Genomic DNA, 25402 nt, shown 5'->3' on the forward strand with positions numbered 1-25402 from the left:
CGCGGCCTCCGGCCCGGCTCGGCCGGGACTTCTTCCCGTCCCGTCTTCTCGCGAGAGAACGCGCTGTAGCGTCACGCGCCGCGGCAGCCGCCTCGCGCGCGCGCGCTCTCACGCCGCCGCCGTATCCTTCCGCGCGCTCCCCCTCCCCCTTCTGGAGAGTTCTGCACGGCGGCCGGCACGACAAATAGTCCCCGCAGCTCCCCGCCCTCTCCTCCCCCTCCCGCTCCTCCTCCTCCTCCCGCTGCTCCTGTCCCGGCCTCTCCCTTCCTTCCCCTCCCCGCCACGGCGGTGTCTCCGCCCCGGGAACCGGAGCGGTGCCCGGGGACAGCGGCGGCGGCGGCGTGGCGGAGTGATCCGCTGCGGACGGCGCGGAGGCAGCGCATAAAGCGGCGGCGGCGGAGGGAACGGAGGAGCTGCGGCAGCGCTGAGCCCGCGGCCGCCACCGCCCGACACCGGCCAGGCCCCGGCCCCGCCGCCCCGGGGGGCCCCGGTCCCCTCCCGCCCCTCCGCTCGCTTCGTCCCTCCCCGTCCCCTCCCCGCGCAGCCGCCACCTCCGCGCTCCTCCTCCTCCCCCCCTCCCCTCGCAAATAGTCCCGCGGGCCGCCCCCTCCCTCCGCCCGCGCCCCTCCTGCCGCCGCCTCGCGCACACAATGGCGCTGAAGAGAATCCACAAGGTAAGGGCCGAACCGGCCCGGCCCCGCACGGCCCCGCTCCCCCCGGCCCGTTCGCCTTATATAACCCGGCACGGCCCCGGGCCTGCAGTGGGGGGGGCGGGCAGGCCGGGCCGGGCTGGGCCCGCCCGGGTTCCCCCCCGCGGGGCTCGGGCCGGGCGGCAGCGCAGGGGCCGCTCCCGNCGGCGGCGGGGCCGGGCCGGAGGGGGCGGCGGCCCCGGCAGCTGCTGCGGCTCCGCGGGGGCTCGGCCCGGCCCGGCCGGAGGAAGGCGCCCCGAGGAGCGCAGCGTGGCCCGCGCTGGAAGTTCCGGCGTGGCTCGTCTCGCAGCCCCGTGTCCAAGGGCTTCTCTTCCTCCTCCAGGAGCGACAAGGATCGCGGTGTCGGGCAGCTGAGCGCAGTAAACCTGTCACACACTAGTGTGGTTTGCTCTTTTAATGGAGCCAGCGCTGTTCTACAGCCTGAGTCATCCCGCAGGCTTGTAGAGAAAGCTACGAGCTTGCCTTCTGGAGCGGGAGCTGCGCCGTGCTCCGTGTCCTGGCTTTTTGGAAAAACACTGCTGCCCAGTCCATTGCTGTCTTAGGACCATGTTTGCTTGATCATCGGTGTCTTTTACCAGGAAAAAAACCCTCGATGGTAATTGCAGTCCACTTGTATTACCTTGGTGACTCAGGCAGGGAGTTTGTATCCGTTTTCCCTGCAAAACGTGTAGCTGTCAGTTTGGAATCTGTACAAGGTTCAGGTGTAGCAAGCAGCCCTTCCGTAGTGTTTTTCCTCTTGATCACTATGCACATTATTTTTTACCTAGAACCAGCTGTAAACCCACTGCCTCATAGCTCACTCTGTGGCCCTGTTTGGTTTTGTGTGTAGTGTCCGGTCTGTGTTAACATCTCTGCTTTGGTTGTAGGTTACCTTGGAGGCTTTGTGAAGCTTCATGTGTCCTACTGATCAGGTTAAAGCTCAGGTGGGGAAGAAAATGGAAGAGAGCTTGAAGCCTTACTTACGCTTGTGGAATAGGTAGCCCTGGGAAGGGAGGTGTTTGGAGTATGATTTTAGACTGTTGGATTTTCCAGCTGTGGATCTGGTAGTGAGTTACATAAGGAAGTTGTGTTCCAGCTGAGTCTTGCTTCTCTGCAAGTGTTCTGACCCTTACTTTAGTGGTCCTTAGGGCTACTGTGAGGACTCAGGACCATATTGTGAGGACTCTTCCACAGTGTTTGTGGGCTCACAGGTGCTTTGGCAGAGCTCTTACTCCTCAGCAGTGGGTTCATCGGCCTGGGAGACACAGCAGTGGATGCTGAAGAGGGTAAATGTGGCTGTGGGGGGCTGGGCACGCATAGGCAGTGCAGGGCTATCGTGGGGAGGGTGAATCTTGTGTGAGGTAACTCAGGAAAGCTGCTTGGTTTTAGTTCAGTGCATGCTGAGGGTCAGGAGTCAACACTCTGAGGGCACTTGCATTTCCAGGCTGGTTGTGACAGGAGAAAAGCTGGATGTGTGGAGTCTTTGTTAACGTTGGGTGCTTGTGGACTGACTCTTCGTGCTGCTTTTCAAGAATAAAGAGCCCTGAGAGATAATGGGGACTCTGAAGGGCTATGAGAGCCTTCAAAGCCTTGGGAAGTAGCAAGAGCATCACCAAAGCAGTTTTGTGTGAGCTCTGCAAAGAGTTTCAGTGGAGTGAGTGTGGTGGCTGTGGAGGAGAGGGAGATGATGGGGCTGGAGGCAGCATTTCCACAAACCAGCAAATGGGGAGGGGAATAAATCTGCCTGTTGTAGCAGCCCAGATGCTTTGGAAGTTGGATGGGCGTTGAAGCTACAGGCTGGAAGGAGCGCTCAGAGCTGCTGTGGGTGTCTCAGTGTAGCTGCTTCAGTAATCATGGCTGGCTGTTTACGCTCGGGCTATTTTAAACCCCCTGGAGAGCGCTCCTATCATCATTCGGGGTTGTTGTGGTCTCTGGGAGTGTGCAGTGGCCGTCCCTGTCAGGATAGCGAGGGGACAGCCAGTTTCTGACCTTTGCTGCTGCAGCTTGTGGCAGGAGCAGGAGCCTGGAGAATGTGGATTGAATGGGAATAATCCCAGTGGACTCGAGCACAGAGATGCAGAGAAATCTGCTGCTTTGGCTTTTTTTTAAGGGTGTTATCAGTGTGCACGGCTCAGTCTGGCCACTGACTCTTGCTCTTGGCAGTTGGGGTTTTTACTGAACCACAAAGGCTTTCTATTAGGTTTTTGTCAAAATTTTTGCATCCTTGGATAACACAGGGCTGAGAACGTGGAAAGGCGAAAATCCCAAGAGTGAAGGTTTGATACAGTGTTACCTGAAATGGCCTCTTGTATGTTGAACTCTGCTGGGCTGGGAGAGGGGCAGAACAAGCCGTGTTGTTGCTGGTGTGTGAGGCAGCACAGGGACCTGCAGGGTCTGTCCCAGCCTGTCACTGGTGGCACAGTTGCTCTTGGGATTGTGCAGAGGCTCGAGCTGGGGTAACATGTGTGCACACAGCAGCAGCTGTTCTCTGAGCAGATGCTCCAAAAGAGCTCAGGCTGGGTGAGACCTGCTCTCAGATTGCTGCCTGTGTTACTCACCACAGTATTTTGGGCAGTGTGGCTCCAAATTCTTGTTTAGGTGCTTTTATTGGATCATGGGTCTGAAACTTGAAATATTTTCTTATGAGAAGTGTTTGGGGTGTAAGCAATACTGCCAGGCAGAGTCCTTCCAGTCAGTAACACTGAAGTATAGTAATTGAATTGGTGTTTTTATATCTATGTAAAAATGGTCTATTTTATTCTAGATGTATTTCATAAGAAAAGCAGTGTGAAGCAGTCTAAGGGCAGGATGGGAGAAATGTACAGGAGGGCCTTCCATTTTAAGGTTTAAGCCAAAACCCTTTGAATTCAGCCACATCTGTGTTGGTTATCTTTAGGGAATGCAATACCTCTAAGTGGATAACTAGGGCACCGTTTGGAGTTCTTTGAATGGGAAAGCAAGGAAAAGGTTAGCTCATTGTCTTGCACGGGCTCCCCTGTGTGATCAGGGGTGAGGGGGAAGGGAAAGCAGCAGCTGTGCTCCAGCCCTGCTCAAGTAAAACACTTTCTGTAGCAGAGGAATCGGGGATTACTACTGCTTATAATGCATAGGCTCAAAAACCAGGTAGCTAAACTGAATTCCACAGTGCTGTTGCTGTGTAGCTGTGGAAGGGGGGGGTAGTACTTGATGTAGTCCTGCAGTCCAGAAATGCTTAGGCATCATTTCTGCCCAAAGGAGCAGTGCCTGTGGGTGGGATGTGTGAGGACAACGGTGCAGACCAGCCTTGGTGGTCAGAGTTGTCTTTGTGCTACCTGTGCTGAGCAGACCTGGTGTTATTTCTGTGCTGCCAGTTCTGTACAGCAGCCAGTGGGAGCAACTGGGTTCTTCCGCTGGGCCTCTCGCTGCGTGCGTGGAGCTGCCAGAGCAGCCCATCTGTGTTGGAGAGCTTGTGTACAGAGAATGCTGCTGCAGCTTCTGTTAGCTAGAGAGGTGTTTTGATACTCAGATTCTACACCAGGAGGAAGTTACACATTGCTTTGGTCTTCTTCCTGTTCAGGCTTTGGAAAAAAAAAATAAAAATGAAAGGTGACAGTTACATCAGAGCTTGTTTATAACATGTACTTTGGCTGTAGCTGTGTTTCATGGCTTCTCATGCTGCTCACTTGCCTTCTGACATTTGCAGAGTCTTGTGAGGAGTCAGAGTTGGGGAATCTGAGCAGCTTCAAGCATTGCAAAAGCAGTTTTTGTTGAAAGGATTAAAATGCTTCTGTTGATTGTAGTGGCAGATACTCTGGAATGGCAGTCCTGTGGGTGGGAGAGCACCTATGGACACTGTAAGGAATTGCTGGTCTGACCTTGGTGCACGTGTGTGACACTGCCTCCTGCCCAGTGCTGCTGGGCAGATGGAGAGTGGGAAATGCCTCTGGATACAGCTCTGGCACCTGGCAGGGAGATGCTGCTGGCCCAGGGAAGGGGCACAGGCTCTTCCCACCCTCATGCCCTGCTGGCTCTGCACAGGGAGCTGGCAGCTCCTCTGTGCCGTGGTCTTGAGGTGAGGCAGGGTGTGATCAGTTCGACTTTGGCCCTCAATCCCCATTGCTTGGCTTTACTCTGTTGGGAGCTGGGAACAATTAATGGCTAAAGTGGCTACGAGTTCCTTTTTGGTTACATAAGTCAGGATTTTGTAACATCTCCCTACACTGCCTGTTGCTGAAGGGTTCAGGGGCTTCAGGCAAATAAACATGCTGAAGGCAAATGAAAAGCTTATTTCACTTACAGCAGCAACCTGAGGCAGAAATTAGGTTTATAATCAAGCTAATGTGGTCTCTTAGTAAAGTACAATGTGAAAGCAGCTCAGACTGGAGCAGAGTGGAAAGCCCATGGAGTTCAAGCTAAGAAGACTTTGGATAATCCAGACGAATACATATAGTGTGTTGGAGTGGATTTGAGGAGCTCTGCTGTATACCAAGGCTTAGTAAAATTGCTGGAGCTGGCTTGTAAAAAAAAAAGAAAAAAAAAAAGTGTGCTGGCTTTTTACTTGCCTGATTGGCTTCTTGATGTTGCCAGTTATGTTGGTTATTCTTACTGAAGGCTGTATTAGCATTAACTTAATCCTTCAAACTCCTCTTATCTTTTGGCCAGAGCAGGTTTTACCAGGAGTGTGTTGGGCTGGGGAGGGATTTGTTGTCTAGAGGAGTGAATTGGAACTTCACTAACAAATGTCTTTGGAGTTGATAATTAAAACATAAAACGTGTGCAGGGTTAAACTTATAAGACTTAAACCATTTGTGTTTGATTTTTTTGAGAGCTTCTTGTGCAGTTTGTGGATGCCTGCATTGAGGTATATTTTAAAGGCACTGTACCAGCTCCTGGAAGTAGAACAGGAGGGTAGGGATGAGGGTGCTGTGAGGCTGAGCAAGGTTGGTGGCACTGGTTTACCTGTGAGCCTCGAGGCCTCGCTGGCAGCTGATGCCTGTCATGACTTGGGAAGCACAGTTGGGGCATCTGTGGTATAAGCACCTTCCATCTTCCTTAAAATGCTTTCCTGGAACCCCTGAGTAGGGATTGCTTTGTTGGGAACTTAAGAGCATGGTTAAATTGGGTTTTGGTGCCTAAATGTCAGGTTCTTGTGAGATTTTTGTTGCTTTTAGGGTATCTTCTGTGTGGATGTAGTGGTAGTAGTTTTTTCCAACTTGGCCTTTAGGCAGGACACCTTGAACCTTGCTTTGTGGTGTGCTTCCACTTCCTCATTTTTGCTAAGGGATTCATTAAGAGTTGTGAGGTGGGTTAGGTTAATGGTAGGATCCACAGCAGTGGGCCGAGCCCCAGGGATATTTTGCTTAAGGGAGATGGCAGAAACTTTAAATTCTGTAAGATGCCTTCAGCTGGAAAGCCAACTCAGGATGAGGCAGCCCTGGGAGCTGAGTAACTCAAACTGGAACTTGATCTAAAGGCTGCTTGTAAATTCCTGAAGCAAAATCTGCATGTGCTTAAGGATCAAAAACTGTCTGGAGTGGAAACTGCTATGGCTTTCTTCAGATTTTGGCTTAATATCAGTGTGGTCGAGGTCAGTCTTGATCATGGACCAGCAAGACTTCCTGGATCACGGGGAAAAACTGGGCTTTGCAACTGGGGATCCAGTACATTCAGGTTGTAGATGATACCAAACTGTAACTGAATCCTCCATGTCTTATGAGTTCCAGCTTTATGGGAACTCCAGAGTCATTTGTTCTCACTTACAGAAACCAGCTGGTTCTCAGCATTCCTCAGCAACAGCTGGAAGCCAAGACCTGAGTGGGTCTGGTGTCATGCTCATGATAGCTCAGGAGCTGCACAGGAGCCTGCAAAAGGCAGAGCAGCCTCTGGGACAGGTGCCTGGCTCTGTGCAGCAGCTGTGGGTGCTCCTCTCTGTGCTGCCAGTCATGAGCTGCTCCTTTCCTGCTCCTGAACTTGGCTCTGCAGGTGTAGAGAGAGTCTTAGAGCAGCTGGAAGGGAATGGCACAGCATGTTGAAGGGCTTATCTGTGCTCTGTCAGGAAATCCAGGGGTGTGTTTGCCTCTCCTGTAGGCAGAAGCAGCTGGTGCTTGCACTCCAGAGGAGTCTTGAGGGGTGAAGGGGAAGAGCTGAACTTGTTCTCCAAGCTGTTCTACAAAATTTGGAAAGTTTTGTGCTGCAGGGGCTTGAATTGAGAGTTGGCGCAATACTTTTTTAAGCATGAGGAACTTACACAGTGTTTTTTACATAAACCTTTTAATCTGTGATGTTTCACTCTGTGAATTTATGGAACAAAACCTGAAATGCCGCCACCTTGTCACTGAGACAAGTGGTACAAGTGGTTGTTGTAAGTAATCACTTTCTACGGAGGTAATACCCAGGGCTTCAGAAAACTCAGAAATCTCCCTGAAACTGAATATGTGTAGAAAGAAATAGTATTTTGATGAGAAATTGCTACTACCTGAACTTCACTGCTGCCTCTGTGGCTCTTGGGGACTTACCTTGTGGTCCCTCTGTTATTTGCAGTTTGAAGTGGTTGGAGCATTTGGGCAGCAGGATGTAGGGGGAGTGTCAGGGCAGCTCTGGAGCTGTGTATTTTACTAACTGGTAAAATGTGTGCCCAAGCTCATGTTTGTAACTCTTTCCTTTTTATAGCAGGCAAGGTGCATGTTGTGTGTTCATAAATATCATCCATGGTAGGTTGTGGTCATGCATGGAAAACATGCATTCTTCCAGTTGTACCTTCTGGGTCATGTGATGCATAGAATGGGATGAGAAGTGGTAAAGAGTATTTTTTTTAGTTGTGTGTTTGGGGCTTTGAATACAATAGTATTAAATATTTTTTTCCAGAAATTCAAGAGTCCAATATTGTTTGGCAGTGGTCTGTACTCCATACACCTTTAGAAAGAGTAGATACATTGCTATTTTTAAACTTTTCATGCCTGTTGTGTGTAGACTCAGTTCATTCTTTGTGGACATGACTAGACTGCCCCTGAGGAAGGTGTGTGTAGGTTTCTGCACGTTCCTGTGCTGCCTTGGTGGTTCAGGGTGCTGAAGCAACTCCAAGGGGCTTTGTGTCTTTGGAGGATACTTAGAGATGCTCTCTTCCCCTCCAGGGGGGAGAAGGCTCTTCAGCAGGTGCTGCGTGCTCAGTGTCTGTTCCTGTCCATGTCCATGCTGAACACCAAGTGGAAAAAGCCCAGCAGGAGCACTAGGAAAGCTTCCATAGTCTGGTGTCAAGGCAAAGAGGCTTCCAGCAGGGCTCTCTAGAAGCTGGAAGCTGCTCAGGGCAAAACCCAAATGTGTGTGTGTGTGTCAGGGCCTGTGAGGTTTTCTGGGGCACTGCATCTGGAGGGGGAAATCCAGAGATGTACGTGTTTGATGTGAGGCAGCATTTGTGTCTTTGGATTTGGTTAGTGGTGGCCTCCCAGTTCCTGGGAAGTAGAAGCTGGAACTCCCAGAGATCATCTGTTCAAAAGCTTAATCACTGCCTGTAAATAACAAAAGGCCATTAAATGGCAAATTTTCTTCCATTCCTGCAATCAGCTTGTCTTAATCATTGTACTTACTTGTTTTGTCTGCCAAAAGCCTGGTATGGAGACTCCAGTTTGGACTGTTCTGGGAGGTGAAAAGCTGAACACACAATGGACCAGGGACAGCATGGGAGTGTTTCCTGTGTACTAGATAATAGTTGTAATCCTTATCTGGTGTGTGTTCAGCTTTCTAGACTGAGTTCACAGACAAAAATGGTGATATGTTCAGGCCTATCATGCAGAGCAGGTCAGTGACTGAGCCAGAAATGGAGCAGGTAAAGTTTGACTTCATAGTTTTACTCTGTTTGCACTTTCCACCAAACATCCACTTCCTGAGCAAATGGCTGATGTGAATTACTGGTAAGAGTAACTCTCTGAACTGTGCTGAAATTTTGCTTTAAATTTAAGCAAAATAGTATAGTTCAGCTGTACTGTGAGTTGCTCACCCTGTTCAGACTCATTATAGGATTTCTTCAGAGGACAATTTGACTGACACAGCCACTGAAAAGTGGGGGATTTCAGTGAGGTGTGTGGGTATGGAAGGCCTTGTGTTTTATTCCATTCCACCCATGGTCACTGATGTATATGTGTGGAGGTGAAACAGCCCCAGGTTATGGGAGCTGTGTGTGCTGCAGGCTGGCTGTGGAGGTGATAAACTGGATCACTGTAGCTGGAGCACCACTGGAACTGTTACAATTGAGGGAATAAAATAGGGCTGATACTGAGAGTTGTTGGATTGAGGCCATCTTATCTCTCTGTGACCCGGGGCTGGTAGGAGATGCAGTACCTTGGTAATGCTTGGGACCAGTGCAGGCAGACATGGCGACCCCTGTGACATGAGGGTTGCTGTGACTCGAGGCTCTGCAGCCTGGACAGGTCCCTGAGGCCTGTGCCAGATGTGTCTCCTGGGTTTAAGATGCAACTTTACTTTCCAGAGTCCTGGTTATTAGTTCTGTGGTGCTGCCAGAGTGCCCCTAGCAGCCTTTGAGCAATGGCATGGTTGTTTTTGAAATCAAGTGAAACAAACTCTTCCTGTTTTTCAGGAGTTGAACGACCTGGCACGTGATCCTCCAGCACAGTGTTCAGCAGGGCCTGTCGGGGATGACAGTAAGTATCTGCTCTCATCAAGCACCTGCCCTCTCCCATGTTTTTCCTTTTCCTTCTGAAAGGATGTCCAGTTCCTCAGCAAGGAGAATCCTTCTGTTTCTTTTAGAGTACTAGATAATACACCACCTCCTGATCTTAAATTTGCTGCTCTTCTGTATCTCTTACACCTTCCTTGTGTGCCAGTGGTGTTATTCCCACTCTATTGATTGGGCAACTCAATGCACATCTTAAATTATGCCTTTTAAATTAACTGTTCTGGAATTCTCCTGGGGGATGGTGTTAGAAAGCCTCAGTAGATCTGTGGTCAAACCAGCAAGCAGCTGCCCACAGCCTTCTGAACTCAGATATCTAAACTATACATGGTGTCTGAAAACTGCTCAAATCAGCATGCCCTGCCAGCTCCTGTGTAAGGGACAGCCTCAGACAATCTTCTTGGCCTTCCTGTTCAAGTCTGTTCACCTGGGGAGTGACTGGGAGTTACTGCTGTTCTGTGCTCACATTCTTTCCTGTAGCAGCTCTGACAGTGGAAAAGGTTCCTTGAGAGCCCTTGGCAGCTGTGGCTGCAATGCCCCCTAAACAGCACACACTGAATTTGCTGTGCAGTGTGGTCTGACAAGTGATGTCAGCAAAGCATCCATGCTCTTGAGAGAGGGGAGAGGGAAGCAGGGAAACCCGCCTTCTCTGAGAGCTCTAAGCTCAGGTATCCTTTCTAAAATGAAAAAATGCTGCCAAGATCTTTCTGAATCATTTCTGAGCTACTCTGCAGTGCTGAAGTGTACAGAAAGTTACACATTCCTGTAGAAATGTAGGGCTACATAAAAAAAAAAGCACTTGAAACCTGAGGGTGAAAATACTGAAATTAGTGGGAATGTTCCTGTTCAGCAGCTCTTTCAAATGAGTGGAAGCCCAGCTTGGTTTTGAGGGTGTTTAGCAGTAGTTACTTGACAACCTAGTTCTGCTTTCCAAACAGTATTTCAAAGAGGTTTGTAGTTTCATAGACAAGACTAAGATGGAGAGCCTGACAGAGGTTTTTATTCCCTTAAATTAGTAAGTGTGATTTGTGCCATGATAAACTACTTTGTGTTTTCCAAAGCCTTATCAAAGGTGATGACGATTGTCTGGCAGAGGAGGTGGTAACAGAAGTTGGTGAAGGCTGAGAATGGAAAGTTACTACTGATACAGAAAGCTTTAAAGTACTATTCAGTTCTCCTGGTGCCACCCTTCTGAAAGACCTCTAATGAAAGACTTTTGTTCTTGAGAGCCACAATTTGGATGTGTGTAAGTGGATAGCAGTGGCAGCAACAGAAAGGTGCCTTCTCCCAGGTCCCTGTGCTCCAGGTCTGCTGCAGCTGCCTTGTCAGAGCGACGTTTCCCAGAGTTCAGGACGTGCTGTGCTTGCAAAGTGCTGTCCTGTGCCTTTTCCAGCTGATACAAACTGTCCCAGCTATAAGCTTCTCATCTCAGGGGTTCATGAACCTCAGAAAGTAAAGGGCTTTTCCTGCCTTGTGAGCTGTAGGAATGGGATTTTCCTGGCAGTGTGTTTTTAGCTTTCTTCCACCCACCTCTGGCCTGCGTTTTGGAAGTGTGCTGGGGACTGGATGATGTTGGTATGCTTCCAGTGGCTTAGCCTTTTCCAAACATGTACCTGTGCTTACCTATTGAAAGCCAACAGCCCCCTGCCTTTGTAAATACCTCTGTTTGGCTGATTGCAAAGGAAAGAATCAACTGGAATAAGCTCTGCATGACAAATCCATCTTTGCATTCACCAGACTTGTCCTGGATGTTACCAGGATTTAACGGTTAGGTTAAACAAGCATCCAAGTCTGGGGTAGGCATTGAGTGGGAGGAAACACAAACCTCCCTTCTAGCTTTGAACAAGTTGAGATTGCCTGTGGATATGTTTTTATTTCTGGGTTTTGTTGGGTTTAAGGAAGTCATTGGTTATTTGAGGTTCTCTTTTCAGTGGTGACTCTGCAGAGCAACCACAGTGAATCTCATCAAGATCTGTGAGATTTTTACTGGTTTTGTTGGGGTTGGCTGCAATCTCCTGTGGGATTTCTGCTGTTCCTTTGTCCTCTCCTCCATGTTTCTCCCTGTCCTGCTGCAGGTGACAGGGAGCTCCTGGGAAACTGTCTGAACCCCCTGAAGATGGGTGAATGCTACATGTGAGCTGCTGTCTTGGTTTCCTAATCCTTCACTGGATGTAGAGTTTCTCAAAGCCAGGCTCCTGAGAGAGTGAATATTTAAGTAGTGAAATCCTCTCTCTCTGTTACAGATGAGAACTCTAAGCTCAGGTATTCTTTTTAAAAGGAAAAAAATGAGTTACTAAGATCTTTCTGAATCATTTCTGAGCTACTCTGCAGTGCTGAAGTGTACAGAAAGTTACACATTCCTGTAGAAATGTAGGAGTAGATTAAAACAAACCTGTTCCAACCCAACACTCTTCTCCCCTAGCCTTGCAGAGCTACTCCCACTCTGCTTTTTTCCTCCTTCCTTGTATGAGATCATTCTGAGCTGTAGTGCCTGTACCATGTGTAATTAAAAACTGCTTGTGCTAGATGAGAACAGGTAGTGCCACTCCTGCTTTTGGCCCAGGTAGTCCTGACAGCTGTGGGCACCAGGTGCCAGTCAGGCACAGACACTTCCACGTGGCTTCATCTCCTGTCTTGAAGAGTTCCCTTGAAACAGCTGCCATCATCTACACCTCCCCAGTTCTGAAGGTGCTGTGTAGGTGACATCCATGTTGAGGGAAGCTTCCATAGTCTTAATTCACAAATAATTTCCTAGGCTGCTCTTTGCACAGGCACTGAAGCCTGTGGAGACAGAGGAACCCTGAGAGCTCCCCAGTGTGCCTCCTACAGACTATCAGCTTTGACTATTTTCTTTTCCAGCACAGCAACATTCTTCACAAATCCTCTTGTGTTACCAGGTGAAAGTTCTCTTGGGCAGATGCATACAAGTGAGGATTAACTTCTGTCCATTTAACCTGAAGTGTGTCCTGGCACATCCTGCTCCAAATATGGGGCAGACTATCATTCCTGCATTTTCCTAGGACAGTTCTTTCTGCTGCTTTAGTGAAATCTTGAGGCCTCTGTGTAGATGATGCTTGAATGTTGTAAGGACACCACTGGTTTGGTTCACACAGAGCCTGGGCTTCCCTTCCGTGTGTCACAGGTGTGAGCAGGAGAGCAGCTGTGAGTTCATGCTGGAGCTTTGCTGTAGCTGGCTCGAAGGGGCAGTCATGGGTGCTGATTCATTAGAAATTACAAAGTTTAAACTCACAATTTTGAGCCTGAAAAGTTGCCTAGAACTATGTGGGTTTTTATTGTAATGGGATTTTTTGCAGGACGTGTATGTGGTACACAGCAGTCCTGGAGTGAGGACTGCAGAGTATTGAGTGCTTTGCTCTGTCTCTCTTTAATTCCTTGGCTTGCTTCCCTGTGGCCTTTCACAAGGCTTTGTTTTTAAAATAGACTTTTCTTTCTTGTGCTGTTTTGTCTGGAAGAAAGTAGATCATTACTTGAGCTTCTCCAAACTGAAGTAAATCTCTCTCTTTTTCAGTGTTCCATTGGCAAGCTACAATAATGGGACCAGTAAGTATGAGAGAATTGATGTTCATGGCTTTTTTGACTGGTGGTCTGGTAGTATCTCCTCAAGGTGCAACGATTCTTTTTCATTAACAGAACGACAGTCCCTATCAAGGTGGAGTATTTTTCTTGACAATTCACTTCCCGACAGATTATCCCTTCAAACCACCTAAGGTGAGTGGCTTCTGCCATAAATCTGTCTGTTACCATGTGGTGTGATGTATATTTGTGAGCCTACACTGAAATTTTCCTTCTTCTGCAGGTTGCATTTACAACAAGAATCTATCATCCAAATATTAACAGTAATGGCAGCATTTGTCTTGATATTCTACGATCACAGTGGTCCCCAGCACTAACTATTTCAAAAGGTACCTCCAATGCTTATTTCATTTTGCTCTGCTAAAATGAAGTACTGATTTGGGATGTAAAAACTGCTGCATTCCTGCTGGAATCCACCATTTCTGTGGTCACTGCTTCTGTCCTGTGACTCTACATGGAGCTTGCAGCCAATTCCTGAGCAGGGGATGCTCAGGACATCCAGCTTCCCTGTGGCCATGGGGAGACTCCTCAGCTTTGCCAGTGAATCAGATAAGTCTTACTACACTGAGTACAAACTCCTGCCACCTCACCTCAGAACACTTCAACTAAAAATAGATACAAATCTATAAAAAATAAAACCTAGTATGGGACAGTGGAAGACTTTAATGTTCAAGATATGCCCAGAGTAAAATATGTAAGGAAGCAGCTGTGGCTTTTAAAAAATGGTGAAGTTGCTAATTCTTTGTCATATCAAAAATAATTTCTCTTTCAAGGGAGCACTAGAGCTCCATGTTGGTAATTTTTTAACAGAACTTCCAATGGTGTGAACTCCTGAAACATAGTTTAAAACTTGCCTAGCTTGAACAATCTTAAAATAGTTAGCTAATAGTATCTTGGTCCCTGTGAGCTGTGTTAGCTTGTGGAGCTCTGGAATTTAGCCTTTGCCTGGTAAAGCAGTACTCATATTTAATATAAATAGGAGGCTTTAGTTATCTTGAAAGAAGACACAGGCTGGATTTTTTTTTTTTTTTTGGCTATTGAAACTATAGATTTGCAAACTGTGGATCAAGTTTGTAGGTCTAGGCACGGCAATTTAGGAATATTTGGAGTCTACCCTGTGCATGATCATTTCTTGACCCTTCTGTTCTGTAGCTTCACACTGTCCTTGTAATCAAATGCTGCAGTTGTCACATTGATTACATTGTCCTTCACAGTGTCCCTGCTCTGAGGCTCTCCTGTTCCTGTCCTTCTCCTACATGTGATGTTCCCAGGCACTTTCTGGTTCAGACAGGTGATCCTGGTGCATCCCTTGGACATCATCACTGTCTGCCTTTCCCTGAACCCACAGAAGTTTCCACCTTCTCTGTCCAGCATTTGCAGAAGCAGATGGAAAGGCAAACCAGTATCTCCTTGTCTCTTGTCAGAAGTGAATCTGCTTGGGCACAAGGCTCAAAGTCTTGAAAGAACTGAAAAAATGGTGTCAGTGAAGAAAAAAATAATTGATTGTCAGGTTGCTGCAGTTTCCTTACAAGTGCTCTCAGTCAGTACTGGCTGCTCTTAGAAACACCAAATTAGCCCCAAGCACTGATGTCTGGTCTGGTTTGATTTAATTGCTGCTTAACTGGAGAAAATGCTGTATTGTTTTAGGGAGTCTGAAGTGACCAGATGGGTGGTGGGGTGATAGACAGCATGATTGAAAATACTGGGAGATGGACTGGAATTAGGACAATTGGGAGAAGATGGGGCAAGAATTTAAGAGGCTGCTCCAGGCTGTCAGCTTTAATCACTCAGAAAATACATCCTAGTGTTAATTTTACTGCCCAAATACATTTGCAATATGCTTTAACATCTCAATCTCCCTTTGTGTTCTGCTTTGAACTCTTTTTTTCTTACCCTTCTCAAACTATACCCTTGTGACTCAGCTGGAATAAGCCATGGGATCAGGGTGGCTGTTCTGTGCCACCTGCCCCTTCCAGTGCCCTTCTCCCTGCTGGGTTTAGGGGGCTCTGTGGTGCTGATCACTTCTCACTGCTGAACAGTTCAGCTGAATGCTCACACTCTGCTGCACACAGCACAACAGCCACACTGCTCTAGCCTGGGAGAAAACCTTGTCCCACCTCCCTGGGGCTACATTTACTGAAGGAATTAAAACAACAAAGCAGATTCCTAGGGGTGAGTGACTTTATAGGAATACTTCCCTCAGAATCACAGGGATGCCCTGTCAAAAGGCAGACTTCAGAAGCAGAGAGCTGGTACTTAGGGGAAGTGTTCCCATCTTGAACAAATGGAAATAAAGTCCACAAAGGCAACTTGGATCTTTTGGGGTTGAAATCTTATATTCAGTCAGATTAGAGTGTGTTGTGACAGACTTCAGGGATGTTTCAGCTTCCTAGTAACTGATCAGCCTTATCAAAGAAGGAATGTGTTGCTAGCAGGAAAAATTGTTGGATTAGGTAATTTGGGGTAACTAATAAGACTTAAAACATTCAGCAATAAGCTCATACCTCTTCCAAAGCATCAATTTATTATTTGTAGTGTAGATTTCTGAGAGTATTTCCTAAATTGTGCCACCCTTTAAATTGGATGCTCCTGGGAGCAGGCTGTTTGAATTTAAACTCTGTAAGCAGATAACTTAGAGCACAGCTATGAAAAAATGTACTTCCTACTGATTGAGAAATCTGGGAAGAGTAGAACCAGTCCTTGTAGGAAAGAGCTTATCATGCACAGCTTCCTCCTGAGGCAGCTGGGAGGCAGCACTATCAGCAGCTCACTGTTAGGCTCACAGTTAATGTGTGGTACATGATGCTTTTCACCTTAACCTGCAAGGAGAGAGGGGAAGGGGTGTGCACTGACTTCCTGTGGGTTAAAAGTGCCACTTCCTGGTGGAAAGACTGAAAAATCGTATCAGTGCTACTTAGTCATTCCAGTTCAGTGGTAAAGGTAGGGGTCTTGGCTCCTCACACTCTGGAGCCAGCCCTCTGTAAGCAATTTAATAAAGATTGTGGTTATGATAGAGGTGATTGGCATTTTGGGGTTTTGTTCTGTCCCTCCTACAATTGTTAAAACTTGGGAGAACAGCAGAGACTGTCTCAGTACAACAGCTGACTTGCTTATATTAGTAATTCTGAACTCAGTGTTCCCTCAAGAATACATACTGGAGAATAAATAACCTCAAAATACAGTCCTAACCACACCGTGGTGGGTAATTTGAACTCCAAGGCTTAAGCAGAATGCGTAGGCTTAAATTAAAAACATTATCTCCAAGTCTGCATAAATAAGAACCCTGTTGCCTGAAACAGGAGAATATGAAGTGTTTTAACATTATTACAGCTGTTCTCAGCCATTTTGGAAAAAACACTCTTTCTCTTGAATTTGGCAAGTGGCTGTGCAAGAGTTAATTCTGAACTAAAGCACTTGGACAGTAAAGGTTGGACTAATCTGCTGTCTTGTCCCACTTCTCCCTGTGTTTTGTAAGGAATAAATCACGGAGCCTGTGTGAGTGTGCTGGAGGGCCCTGCCTGGGAGGGACAGTGAGTAACCTCTGCCTCATTCATGCAAGACTTCAGCTCCCTCTGTCCAGACTTCCATGCCTGGTGCAGTGAGGATTTTCTGTGATGTTTCTCTTCATGAATCACTTCACTAAGACTTGCTGGAAGTAATAGTACTGAGATATTGAATTGGACATTCACAGTGCCATTTTCAAAATCAGGAAGTTGGGTTCTGATCATCTTGGCTTTTAGTTTGCCCACTGCAGCTTTACCCACATAACTGGGCGTGGCTTTGTCACAGCATGGGTCAGTGTCTCCACTTGTGCTGAGCTGGGATTCCGAGGGAAGTGCCCACTTTTCTGTTTAAACTCTCACAACTGTAACTGAGCCACTTGTGCAGCTTCCCAGGAGCTGTCCTTGCTCCAGAGAAAGCTGTGCTAGGAGGAGTGGTGCCAGCAGGGCTGTGATCCTTTCGCTCTGTTGGGTGCTGATGAAGCCCACCTGGAGCATTGCCCAGGGTGGGCTCCCCAGCCAAGGAAAGTGTGGATGTACTGGAGAGAGCCCAGGGAAGGGCCAGAATACCATAGAGGGACTGGAGCATCTCCCCTTACGAGGACAGGCTGAGAGCTGGGACTGTTCATTCTGGAGAAGAGGAGGCTCAGGAGATCTTAGCAGTGTCTGTAAATACTTGAAGGAGGTGGAGATGACACAGCCAGACTGTTCTCAGTGGTGCCCAGTGACAGGACAAGAGGCAGTGGGGGGCAAGCTGAAGCACAGGAGGCTCTCTGAGCAGCAGGAAACACTTGATGTTGTACTTTTACAGTGAGGATGCTGAGCACCAGCACAGGTTGCCTTGGGAGGCTGTGGGCTGTCCTACCTCAGAGATACTGCATAGCCCCTGGACATTGTCATGGACAGCCTGTCTTAGGTGGCTCTGCTTGAGACAAGATGATCTCCAGAGGTCTCTCCAACCTCAACCAGTCTGGGATACACTGGGCAATACTTAACTTTTCTTCTTTTGTCACCAGAAATTGTTGAACTGACTTAGCAGGAATGCAAGTTGCTTTGAAGCCAGAAGTTTAAACTGCTCAGATTTAAAGGTACACTTCCTGTAAGGCTGGGGAAGATGGCTGGAGGAGTTGGAAATGGGGTTGTGGTTAAGAAATAGGATTTAACTCGAACAGAGGCCAGAGTTCCTTTCATTTATTTGGATGCATCTTGCCTGTTCACAGTCAGGAGCCAGGCATTTGAACCTGTTGGGCAGTGGTGTTTCCAGTGTTGAATGCTGCAAGCTTAGCATCTGTCAGTACAGATAAAGCTTTGACAACTACACGTCTCAAGTTTCAAGGGTTTGGGGCCTGAAACTCAAAAACAGTGATTATGTAGGAGAATATTCCCCAAAATCAGGAAAAAACCTGACTCTAGTAAGGAGCAGAGATGGAAGTAGCAGTGAACCTTGACGTGGAGGCTGCCAGGCTGATGATGAACAAATGAGCCCTTGCTGGTGAGAGAAGCAGGACAGCTGGATAAACCCTTCAGAATGGAATTAAGAATCCCTCAGCAGCGTGGCATGTCCAAAACTCCCATTTCAGCTGGCAGAGGTGTCTTCCAGCATACCAGGCTCAGTCAAACCTTAGCTGACAAATTGTTACTTTTGCACTCAGAAACTGGGCTGTGCCAGAAGCCCAGCACTGTCTGCCAGAGCCATGGCCTGGGCTCCAGGAGGTGACAAATCACTTTCCTTGGAAAGTCCTGGCACAGTGTTTGTCATTCACCCAGGACAGAGCAGGTGGGGTGGGCTGCTGCCTTTGCTGTGAACTCATGATGGCCAGGGATTGATGCTTCTCTGTTTTATCCACCTGCTCTGTGTCACTGCCTGAGCTTTTCCATGATCAGGTGGTCCTGACCTCCGGTGTGACTCCAGCCAGGGTGGAGAGCTGAGTGTCATCCTGCTGTCCTGACAGCCTGGCATGCAGAGCAACCATCTCAGCACCTTCTTGGTACTGTAACAAACACTTTGTTGGTGCAGTCTCTGTGCCTGCTTAGAGATGGACCTTTACTCCTAGATGGATTCTAAATTGGCTCCTTTTGGAGGGCAGTAACTGCACCAAACAGCAGCTGGATCAGAACACACCAGCTGTTTCTTCTGGGGAGCTCATTACTTTGGAAATATAAGTGCCATTTATCTCCCTTCTCTGAATTCAGCTGGAGATTCCATGGCTGCTCAGCTACTTTTCCTTACTCTGAAGTGCCCCATGGATGAGTGCTTTAGTGGAGCAAGTTTGTTTGGAATTCCAGCTAGACTTAAGCAGCAGGATCTGTAGTGGTTGGTGCTCTGTGTCAAGGGGGTGGCTGGAGTGGTGGGTGTTAGACCAGTCAGCATGTGCAGACAAAGTGAGTGATTTGGGATTTGTGTTTTGGAAGATTAGGATCAGCTGCTTTTAAGAGTGTTTTCACCTCTTGAGTTCCAGGATCTTTAACACACCTAAATTTGGATGTTCCAGTAGCAGATGGACTTTAAACTGTGTTCTGCACTGCTCATTTGGCTGGGGTTGGAAGGACCTGTGAAGAGCTGACACCATGGATTGTCCTGACTAATGGCTGAGCTGCTTCATAGCAGAGGAAACCCAGCCATGAAATTTACCTTTGGAATTTGCATCCACATCTGCTCAGTGTGAGGTGGGGCAGAACCAGGAAGGTGCAGTTGCCCATCAGGGGTGGTGGGCTGACCTTGGTGGTGAGAGTACAGCAGGGGAGCTGCTGAGGTGGGCTCTGTAGTGGGGAACTGGAGCTGGTCTTGTTGACAACCTGTCAGTGACATGATTTTCTGCACAGAGGAGCTGCATGGAGAAAGATCGCCCACGAATTTCAGTGTTATACACTTTTTAAAGGAAAGTCTTGGAGAGGGAACCTGGATCTCAGTTGTGCAGTGTTACACACTTATTTTGCATGTTACTCAAGCAGTCTTAAGGGTTCAGTGATCTTAGTGCCTGATGACAGTGCATTTCTGTCATTGCTCTGTGGAGAAGCTGAGCCCATTTTCTAGAAGCACTTTGTTAGCAGCCCTTCTGCTTGATGAGTTTGGTTCTCCCAGCTCCTTGGTGTTGAGGAGTCTGTGCTAGACCATGGCAGCAGGAAGCACACAGAAGGGTAAATTCTATCTGTTGTCTGCAGAGATAGATGGGGAGTGTAGTTAAAGGGTTGGAGGTCAGTGGCTGCCTGGTTGGCGAAATAAAACAAAGCAAAACCAATTTTCATGTGAAAAGGAGTTTAAAAGTGACAGTGGTTTAAGTTGCTTAGTGGCTGGACAGCTCTGACAGCTAAGAGTTATGAGAAATAATTCTGTACAGAGTTATTTCAAGGGATGAATCCCTTGAGTTAATGGCAAGTAGGATTTATTTTGCTATTACTGAGAAGAATGCAGACTTGAATTCAAAGAGTGCACACTTGAAGTACATCCCTGCCACTGAGGGACTTGAAGGGATTCTGCCAAGCTGATAATGCTTTGCCCATGGCCATGCAGGATGTTCAGGTGTGAAGTGTCACTTACCTGCCTTGTGTAATTATTCAACCTGATTCTGTGGTTCCAAAAGTTTTGGGGAATTCTCTTTTCATTGTCTGATAGTAATGTTGTAGTCATTTGGCTACATTGTAGTCACAGGCTTTGCTGTGGAATTCATTGCAGTAAAACTTGATTGCAGAGGGAGGTGGCCTGGTGAGTCTCTTATTCCATGGTGTTGGTTTAACTCATTATCTGATGCATCAAAGAACTCTGATACACAGCTGACATCTGTAAGGGTTGCTTTCCCTTTCCCCTTGCACTTGAAACTTTGAGGTGGTGCCTTTTCCAAGGGATTTTTCTGTATGTTGCTTCTAAAACGTGCATGTGCAGTGTTGTAGTGGAAAGCCTTGGGAGAAACTTGCAGAATTGATTTTGGACAAATAACTGGGTTCAGCAGGATATTAAAATTAAACCAGTTGAGTTAAAAATACTTTTTTTAGTGTGGCTGTACAGATAAAAGGGGGACTGATGTGAAGTCACCAGCAAGAGTTAGTGTAATGAGAATAATTTGGAATAATGAAGACTTAGGAAAATAAATCAAAGCAGCTGAATGCGGCAGTGCAGCTTGAGGCCAAATGATTGTGTCCATTTTTATTCAGTGTTTTTGGAGTGATACTGAAAAGTGAACTGCTGAGTGTTAGGAAAAGGGGTGTGAGGGTGGGCAGAGAGCAGTGCACAGACCTGCAGTGTGGTTCTGCTGATGAAGGCTGAGCCACTGTGTTCAAAAATTCCTTGGGCTTTTAAAGGACTGTGATAAGATAAAACTTGAGGGAGTAGTTACAACAGTTGACTAGAAAACTTTTGATTGGATTTCCTGTGTCCTCTGGTGAGGGCAGGAGACACATTGGAGCTACTCATCCTACAGCTGAAGAAACTTCAGTGACCAGAGCAGTGGAGTCTGACAGAAAGAAATGAGCTACAGGAAAATTGCTGGAGAAACAGCTGTTTTCAAACTGCACTGACTGGGAACAGTGTGCGGTGGCAGAGGTGTTCCCATTGAAAACTATCATGGGCTTTACTTGATTTGTAGGGGGAAAAGAGCTGGTGCTGGATCTGTGCCACAGGTGCTGAGTGTGCTGCCTTGCTGAGGGACACCAGTGCAGCAGCAGTGGCTTCTGCAGACCTCCTGCACACTGTGAGCTGAGAGGGAGCTCAGTAAATGGGCCCTGTGTCAGTTGATGGTGGAGAATCATTAACATTCACGCTTAACTCTTAACTTTCACAAGTGCACTGTGGAAAACTGGGAAAAGGGAGAAGAGGTTTGCTCCTTTTTCTAGAACCAGAAATATGTTCACCCAAACCAAGACTGGTTTATTACCAAACTTGTTTTAGAAGCTTTGAATTGGGAATTGATAATTCCTTAGTGAAGAGTCTACAATAACAAGTGAGAAAACTGAATTAAGTGGCTTTGTGGGTTCTTGGTGCTCACAACACTGAGCAACTTGTGCAGTTCAGACCTAAAGGAAGCTTTCACTCTTGTCCCACTTGAAAAAAACTGAATATCAGACCTGTTTCCATCTTCTCTCTGGAGTGTGGTGAGGCCCTGGCACAAGTTGTTCAAAACAGCTGTGGCTGCCCCATCCCTGGACATGTCCAAGGCCAGGTTGGACAGGGCTTGGAGCAACCTGGGCTAGTGGAAGGTGTCCCTGCCCATGGCAGGGAGGTGGAATGAGATGGACTTTGAAGGGCCTTCCATTCCAAGCCATTCTGTGATCTGTTTTGTGGCCCTCTTTTAACCTATCTTAACACCTTTGTTGTTTTTATGAGCTGCATGCTGTCTCCTTTCATTTTTCAGAGATAGCTCTGCCTCCTGCAAGTGATGGGAATTGGAGCAGATTCGTGTTTAGTGTCTTCAAACTCCTCACTCTTGTCATCTGCACCTTGCTTGGAGGCTGCACTGTGACAACTGCTTTGCTGCAATTGGTGAAGGGACATATGGAGTGGCACTGTTTGATCCAAGCAGGAGGAGAGAAGGGAATGTTTGGCATTTTTGGGAGTGGGGCAAGATGTCCCTGCCATGCCTGGTGTAGTGTTGTCCCAATATGTTTGCTTATAACTTCCTGCCTTTTCCCTGCTCCTGTGCAGTGAGTGTAGGAATGTCCATGTGCTATTTGTGGCTTTGCAGCAGTGTCCTGGCTCCTTGTATGGATGAGGGCTCTGCCGAGCAGGATGTGCCGTCTGGGATACATCCACTCTGTATTTATAGTGAAACACTCCAGTTCTGGGGCTCTGTGATAGATACAAGTGCAAGGAGCTGGGCGTTCTTGGGTCATTTTGGATGCTGTTCTACACTAAATCCATCTCAGCTTTCCTTATTCTTGGAAAAAAATTAAGCCTTTCAATTCACTGCAGACCAGCTTATTTTTAAACAGATCTTCAGGGCCAGGTTGGAAGGGGCTTGGAGCAGCCTATGCTGGTAGGATGTGCCCCTGCCCATGGCAGGGGTTTGAACAAGATGAGCTTCAAGGTCCCTCCCATCCCAAACCATTCTGTGATTCTTAAGTAGCTGTGAACAGCTCTTGCTTCCTTCATTTCAGCTGGACTTGTCTGCTGTTTGACTTTTGATTAATGCTTCTCCAAGTCATCCAACAGTGGCTGCTTTAGGGAACTTCAGGGAACTGCTGAATTTCAGGTGCAAAAGCAAGGATGTTTTCCTAGAGGACTCTCAGGCAGAACACTTCTGCCTTGTGGTTTAAGGCTGCTGCTGGATAGACCTATCCAGGAGGTTACTCACTGTGATACTGTGGTTGTGAAAAGTTGTGTAGTTCACTGGTAAAAGGAGTTTGTTCAAAATGGCTCAGCTGAATTACATGGGATTGGTGCTCCTGGCAAACTTAAAAAATGCTGCTGATGCTGCTGGCTGGAGGGGAAGGAAGTGCATGGGCTGACTGGTGCAGGTGTCCTCAGCTGTCCTGGAACTAATTCAGTGTCTCTTTTCTCTCCTTAGTACTTTTGTCCATCTGTTCTCTGTTGTGTGATCCCAATCCAGATGATCCTTTAGTGCCTGAGATTGCACGGATCTACAAAACAGATAGAGAAAAGTGAGTATGGAAGCCAAAACCCATGGATTTTGACAGGGCAGAATCCACACTTACACAGTGAAGGGGAACTGAGAGGAACTGCTTCTTGGAAAAGTGTGAGAGTGAAAAAAGGCAAATCACTGCTCTCTGGTCTTCTTAGAGATTTTGCTGGGTTTTTTTCCCCTGGGATCTTTCCAGTGCCGCCGTCTGAGCTGCTTTAATCCCATGTAACCACCAGAGGGAGAGCAAGTTACTCCAACGGGAGAAAATTCCATGGCAGCTCTGGGTCTGGAGTCATACAATGAAATAACAAACTCTGTTTTACCTTCACTGTACAACACAAGGGAAGAACCAGTCATGTAGAAATGGGGCAGGAGCACTCTCCAGCAAGCACTTTAACAGTTTAGTGTTGTAAACACTTCTACCTCACTGTTCCCTTCCAGATCTGATCAGGGAAGGGAAAATAGTCCACAGATTTGCTTCCTCTACTGCATACATGAGGAGCAGTGTTAGAGAAGGTTATGCATCCTGGTTTTGAAAGCTGCAAGACCAGCAGCATATATTTGGAGACACAATCAACAGTGATTATCTGCACTTTTAAGTGTGCAGAACTCCTTCCTGTTTTCTACAAAAATAGGGAAATAAATTTTGGGTTTAAACACAAGGACTTGCTCCTTGGGTAGTCTCTTGAGCAGTGATATGAAGGAGAGAGTTAGTTATGAGTAGATTGTCAGATTTTTAAGCTAAAGAATATTGTCTACAGACTAAATTCCAACACCAAACCAACTTGGTATGCGTAACTACAGGGAACTTCAGGCTTGTCTTACTCTACAAATTCTGTAGAACATGAACATGTTGCCTTCTGTTGTCAGAGAAGCTCTCAGCAGTGCAGTTAAGCACACAACTGCTTTGTTTACACAAGTATCCTGAGCTTCCTCTGGCTGTAAAGAATATTTGGATGTAAAAGCCACAGATTTCTTGGGAATTGACAAATCACTGTGTCCTGACAGTCATCAAAATAGCCAAATGTATAGAACAAAATCAGGCTGTTGGGGTTTAGCAGATGAGTTGATGGCAGGTACTGGGCTTAACTTTCCAGGGAAGCAGGAGATGGGGGAACATGTTAATCTATTTTCCAGAATGACCAAGTGAAACCCTACAGTAAGAGTTTCCCCAGGGACACAGCAGATGGGGCTGGGGGAGGCACAGATAAAGTCTTCCTGAAAATCCTTTCCCCTCAGCCCTGTTCTAGCTCCATTTTTTTGTCTCCAGTCACAGAGATCTGAGATCTCCTGTTGTAAATACCACCAGGTATTTCTTTTCCATGAAGCACTGTGGGCTTTCGTGTTTCCCCTGTTTGCATAATGTTTAATTTTGCTCTTAAATTTTACAAACTGATGATAGTACTGTGATTTCATGCCATGTGTAGACTAGAGTGCTGGAGCTGAAATCTGTGCAGATGCCATGTTGAGTAAATCCTCTTTTTATACATACAGGTACAACAGAATAGCTCGGGAATGGACTCAGAAGTATGCGATGTAATTAAAGAAATTATTGGATAACCTCTACAAATAAAGATAGGGGAACTCTGAAAGAGAAAGTCCTTTTGATTTCCATTTGACTGCTTTCTATGAGCCCACGCCTCATCTTCCCCTGTGCACATGTTTACCTGATACAGCAGTGCTGCGTGTTGTACATACTTGGAACAACAAACTAGAAATACTGTATTTCCCCGTACCAACATTGACTCCTAGCAGAGAAGTGTGTGTGTGAAAAGCTGGTTCTTCAGTCATAACTTTGTGAGCCTAAAAGCATTCCTTGCTGAGTTAAATTGGGAAATCAAATGGGAATGGGCAGAGTTCTGGTGGGTTTCAGATTTTCTAGGGACGGTGTTGCTGATCCATGAAGGATTTTAAGTGGAATCCTTTTAAACTCATAACAGTTATGAAAAGCAAGGTGAAGAACTTGAAGCTGTTTCTGTATTCATTTTATTCTGAAGGACCTACACCTTAGGTAAATGTTATGACCAATGAGAAACTGTACCCACATCCTGTGTTTAAGGTCTAAGTTTAACCGGTCACCATTTAAATGGATTGGAGCTATTAGTGCATCAAGTGATGTTGATTTGTTTCAACTCTCTCCCTCCCTTCATACTTCTTTTGGTTTGTATGTGGTTTCTCAGTTAATACCTAGCTAATAGCTCTTATTTTTCTTAAGTTTTTTAACTGCTTAGGTCTTTCTGGATGTAAGGGTAAAAAAAAAAAAAAATCCATATGACAGAAAACTTGTGTGTATTTAAAGACCCAACTGCTCCCCTGGAGCTTGTACGTTCAAGAATGAATTAATCTGTGTAATAAACTGATTACTACAGTCATTACATATAA

At 46.9% G+C, this 25402-nt stretch overlaps 1 protein-coding gene across 2 annotated transcripts; it reads left to right on the top strand.

Annotated features, from left to right (window-relative positions):
* Positions 1-534: 534 nt before the first annotated feature.
* UBE2D2 (ubiquitin conjugating enzyme E2 D2) lies at positions 535-25402 on the top strand. Of its 2 annotated transcripts, XM_041488061.1 has the most exons (8): positions 535-674; positions 1033-1305; positions 9259-9322; positions 12884-12915; positions 13006-13083; positions 13172-13277; positions 22946-23039; positions 24515-25402. In XM_041488061.1, the coding sequence occupies exons 2-8, from the start codon at positions 1303-1305 to the stop codon at positions 24558-24560; spliced, it is 423 nt and encodes a 140-aa protein (XP_041343995.1). In that variant the 5' UTR covers positions 535-674; positions 1033-1302; the 3' UTR covers positions 24561-25402. The 2 variants fall into 2 exon arrangements, with proteins under 2 accessions (XP_041343995.1, XP_041343994.1); XM_041488060.1 differs by lacking the exon at positions 1033-1305 and having other exon boundaries at positions 542-674.

The sequence above is a fragment of the Pyrgilauda ruficollis genome, unplaced genomic scaffold (genome assembly GCF_017590135.1).
Source record: "Pyrgilauda ruficollis isolate IOZ18807 unplaced genomic scaffold, ASM1759013v1 scaffold86, whole genome shotgun sequence".
In the NCBI taxonomy this organism is placed as follows: Eukaryota; Metazoa; Chordata; class Aves; order Passeriformes; family Passeridae; genus Pyrgilauda; species Pyrgilauda ruficollis.

Bases quoted from the DNA above. Each gene is read 5' to 3' on its own strand.
- UBE2D2 (XM_041488060.1), top strand. From the start codon at position 651: ATGGCGCTGAAGAGAATCCACAAG. The intron at 12,916-13,005 runs GTAAGTATGAGA...TTTCATTAACAG, and splicing joins AAGCTACAATAATGGGACCA to AACGACAGTCCCTATCAAGG. The intron at 13,084-13,171 runs GTGAGTGGCTTC...CTTCTTCTGCAG, and splicing joins ATCCCTTCAAACCACCTAAG to GTTGCATTTACAACAAGAAT.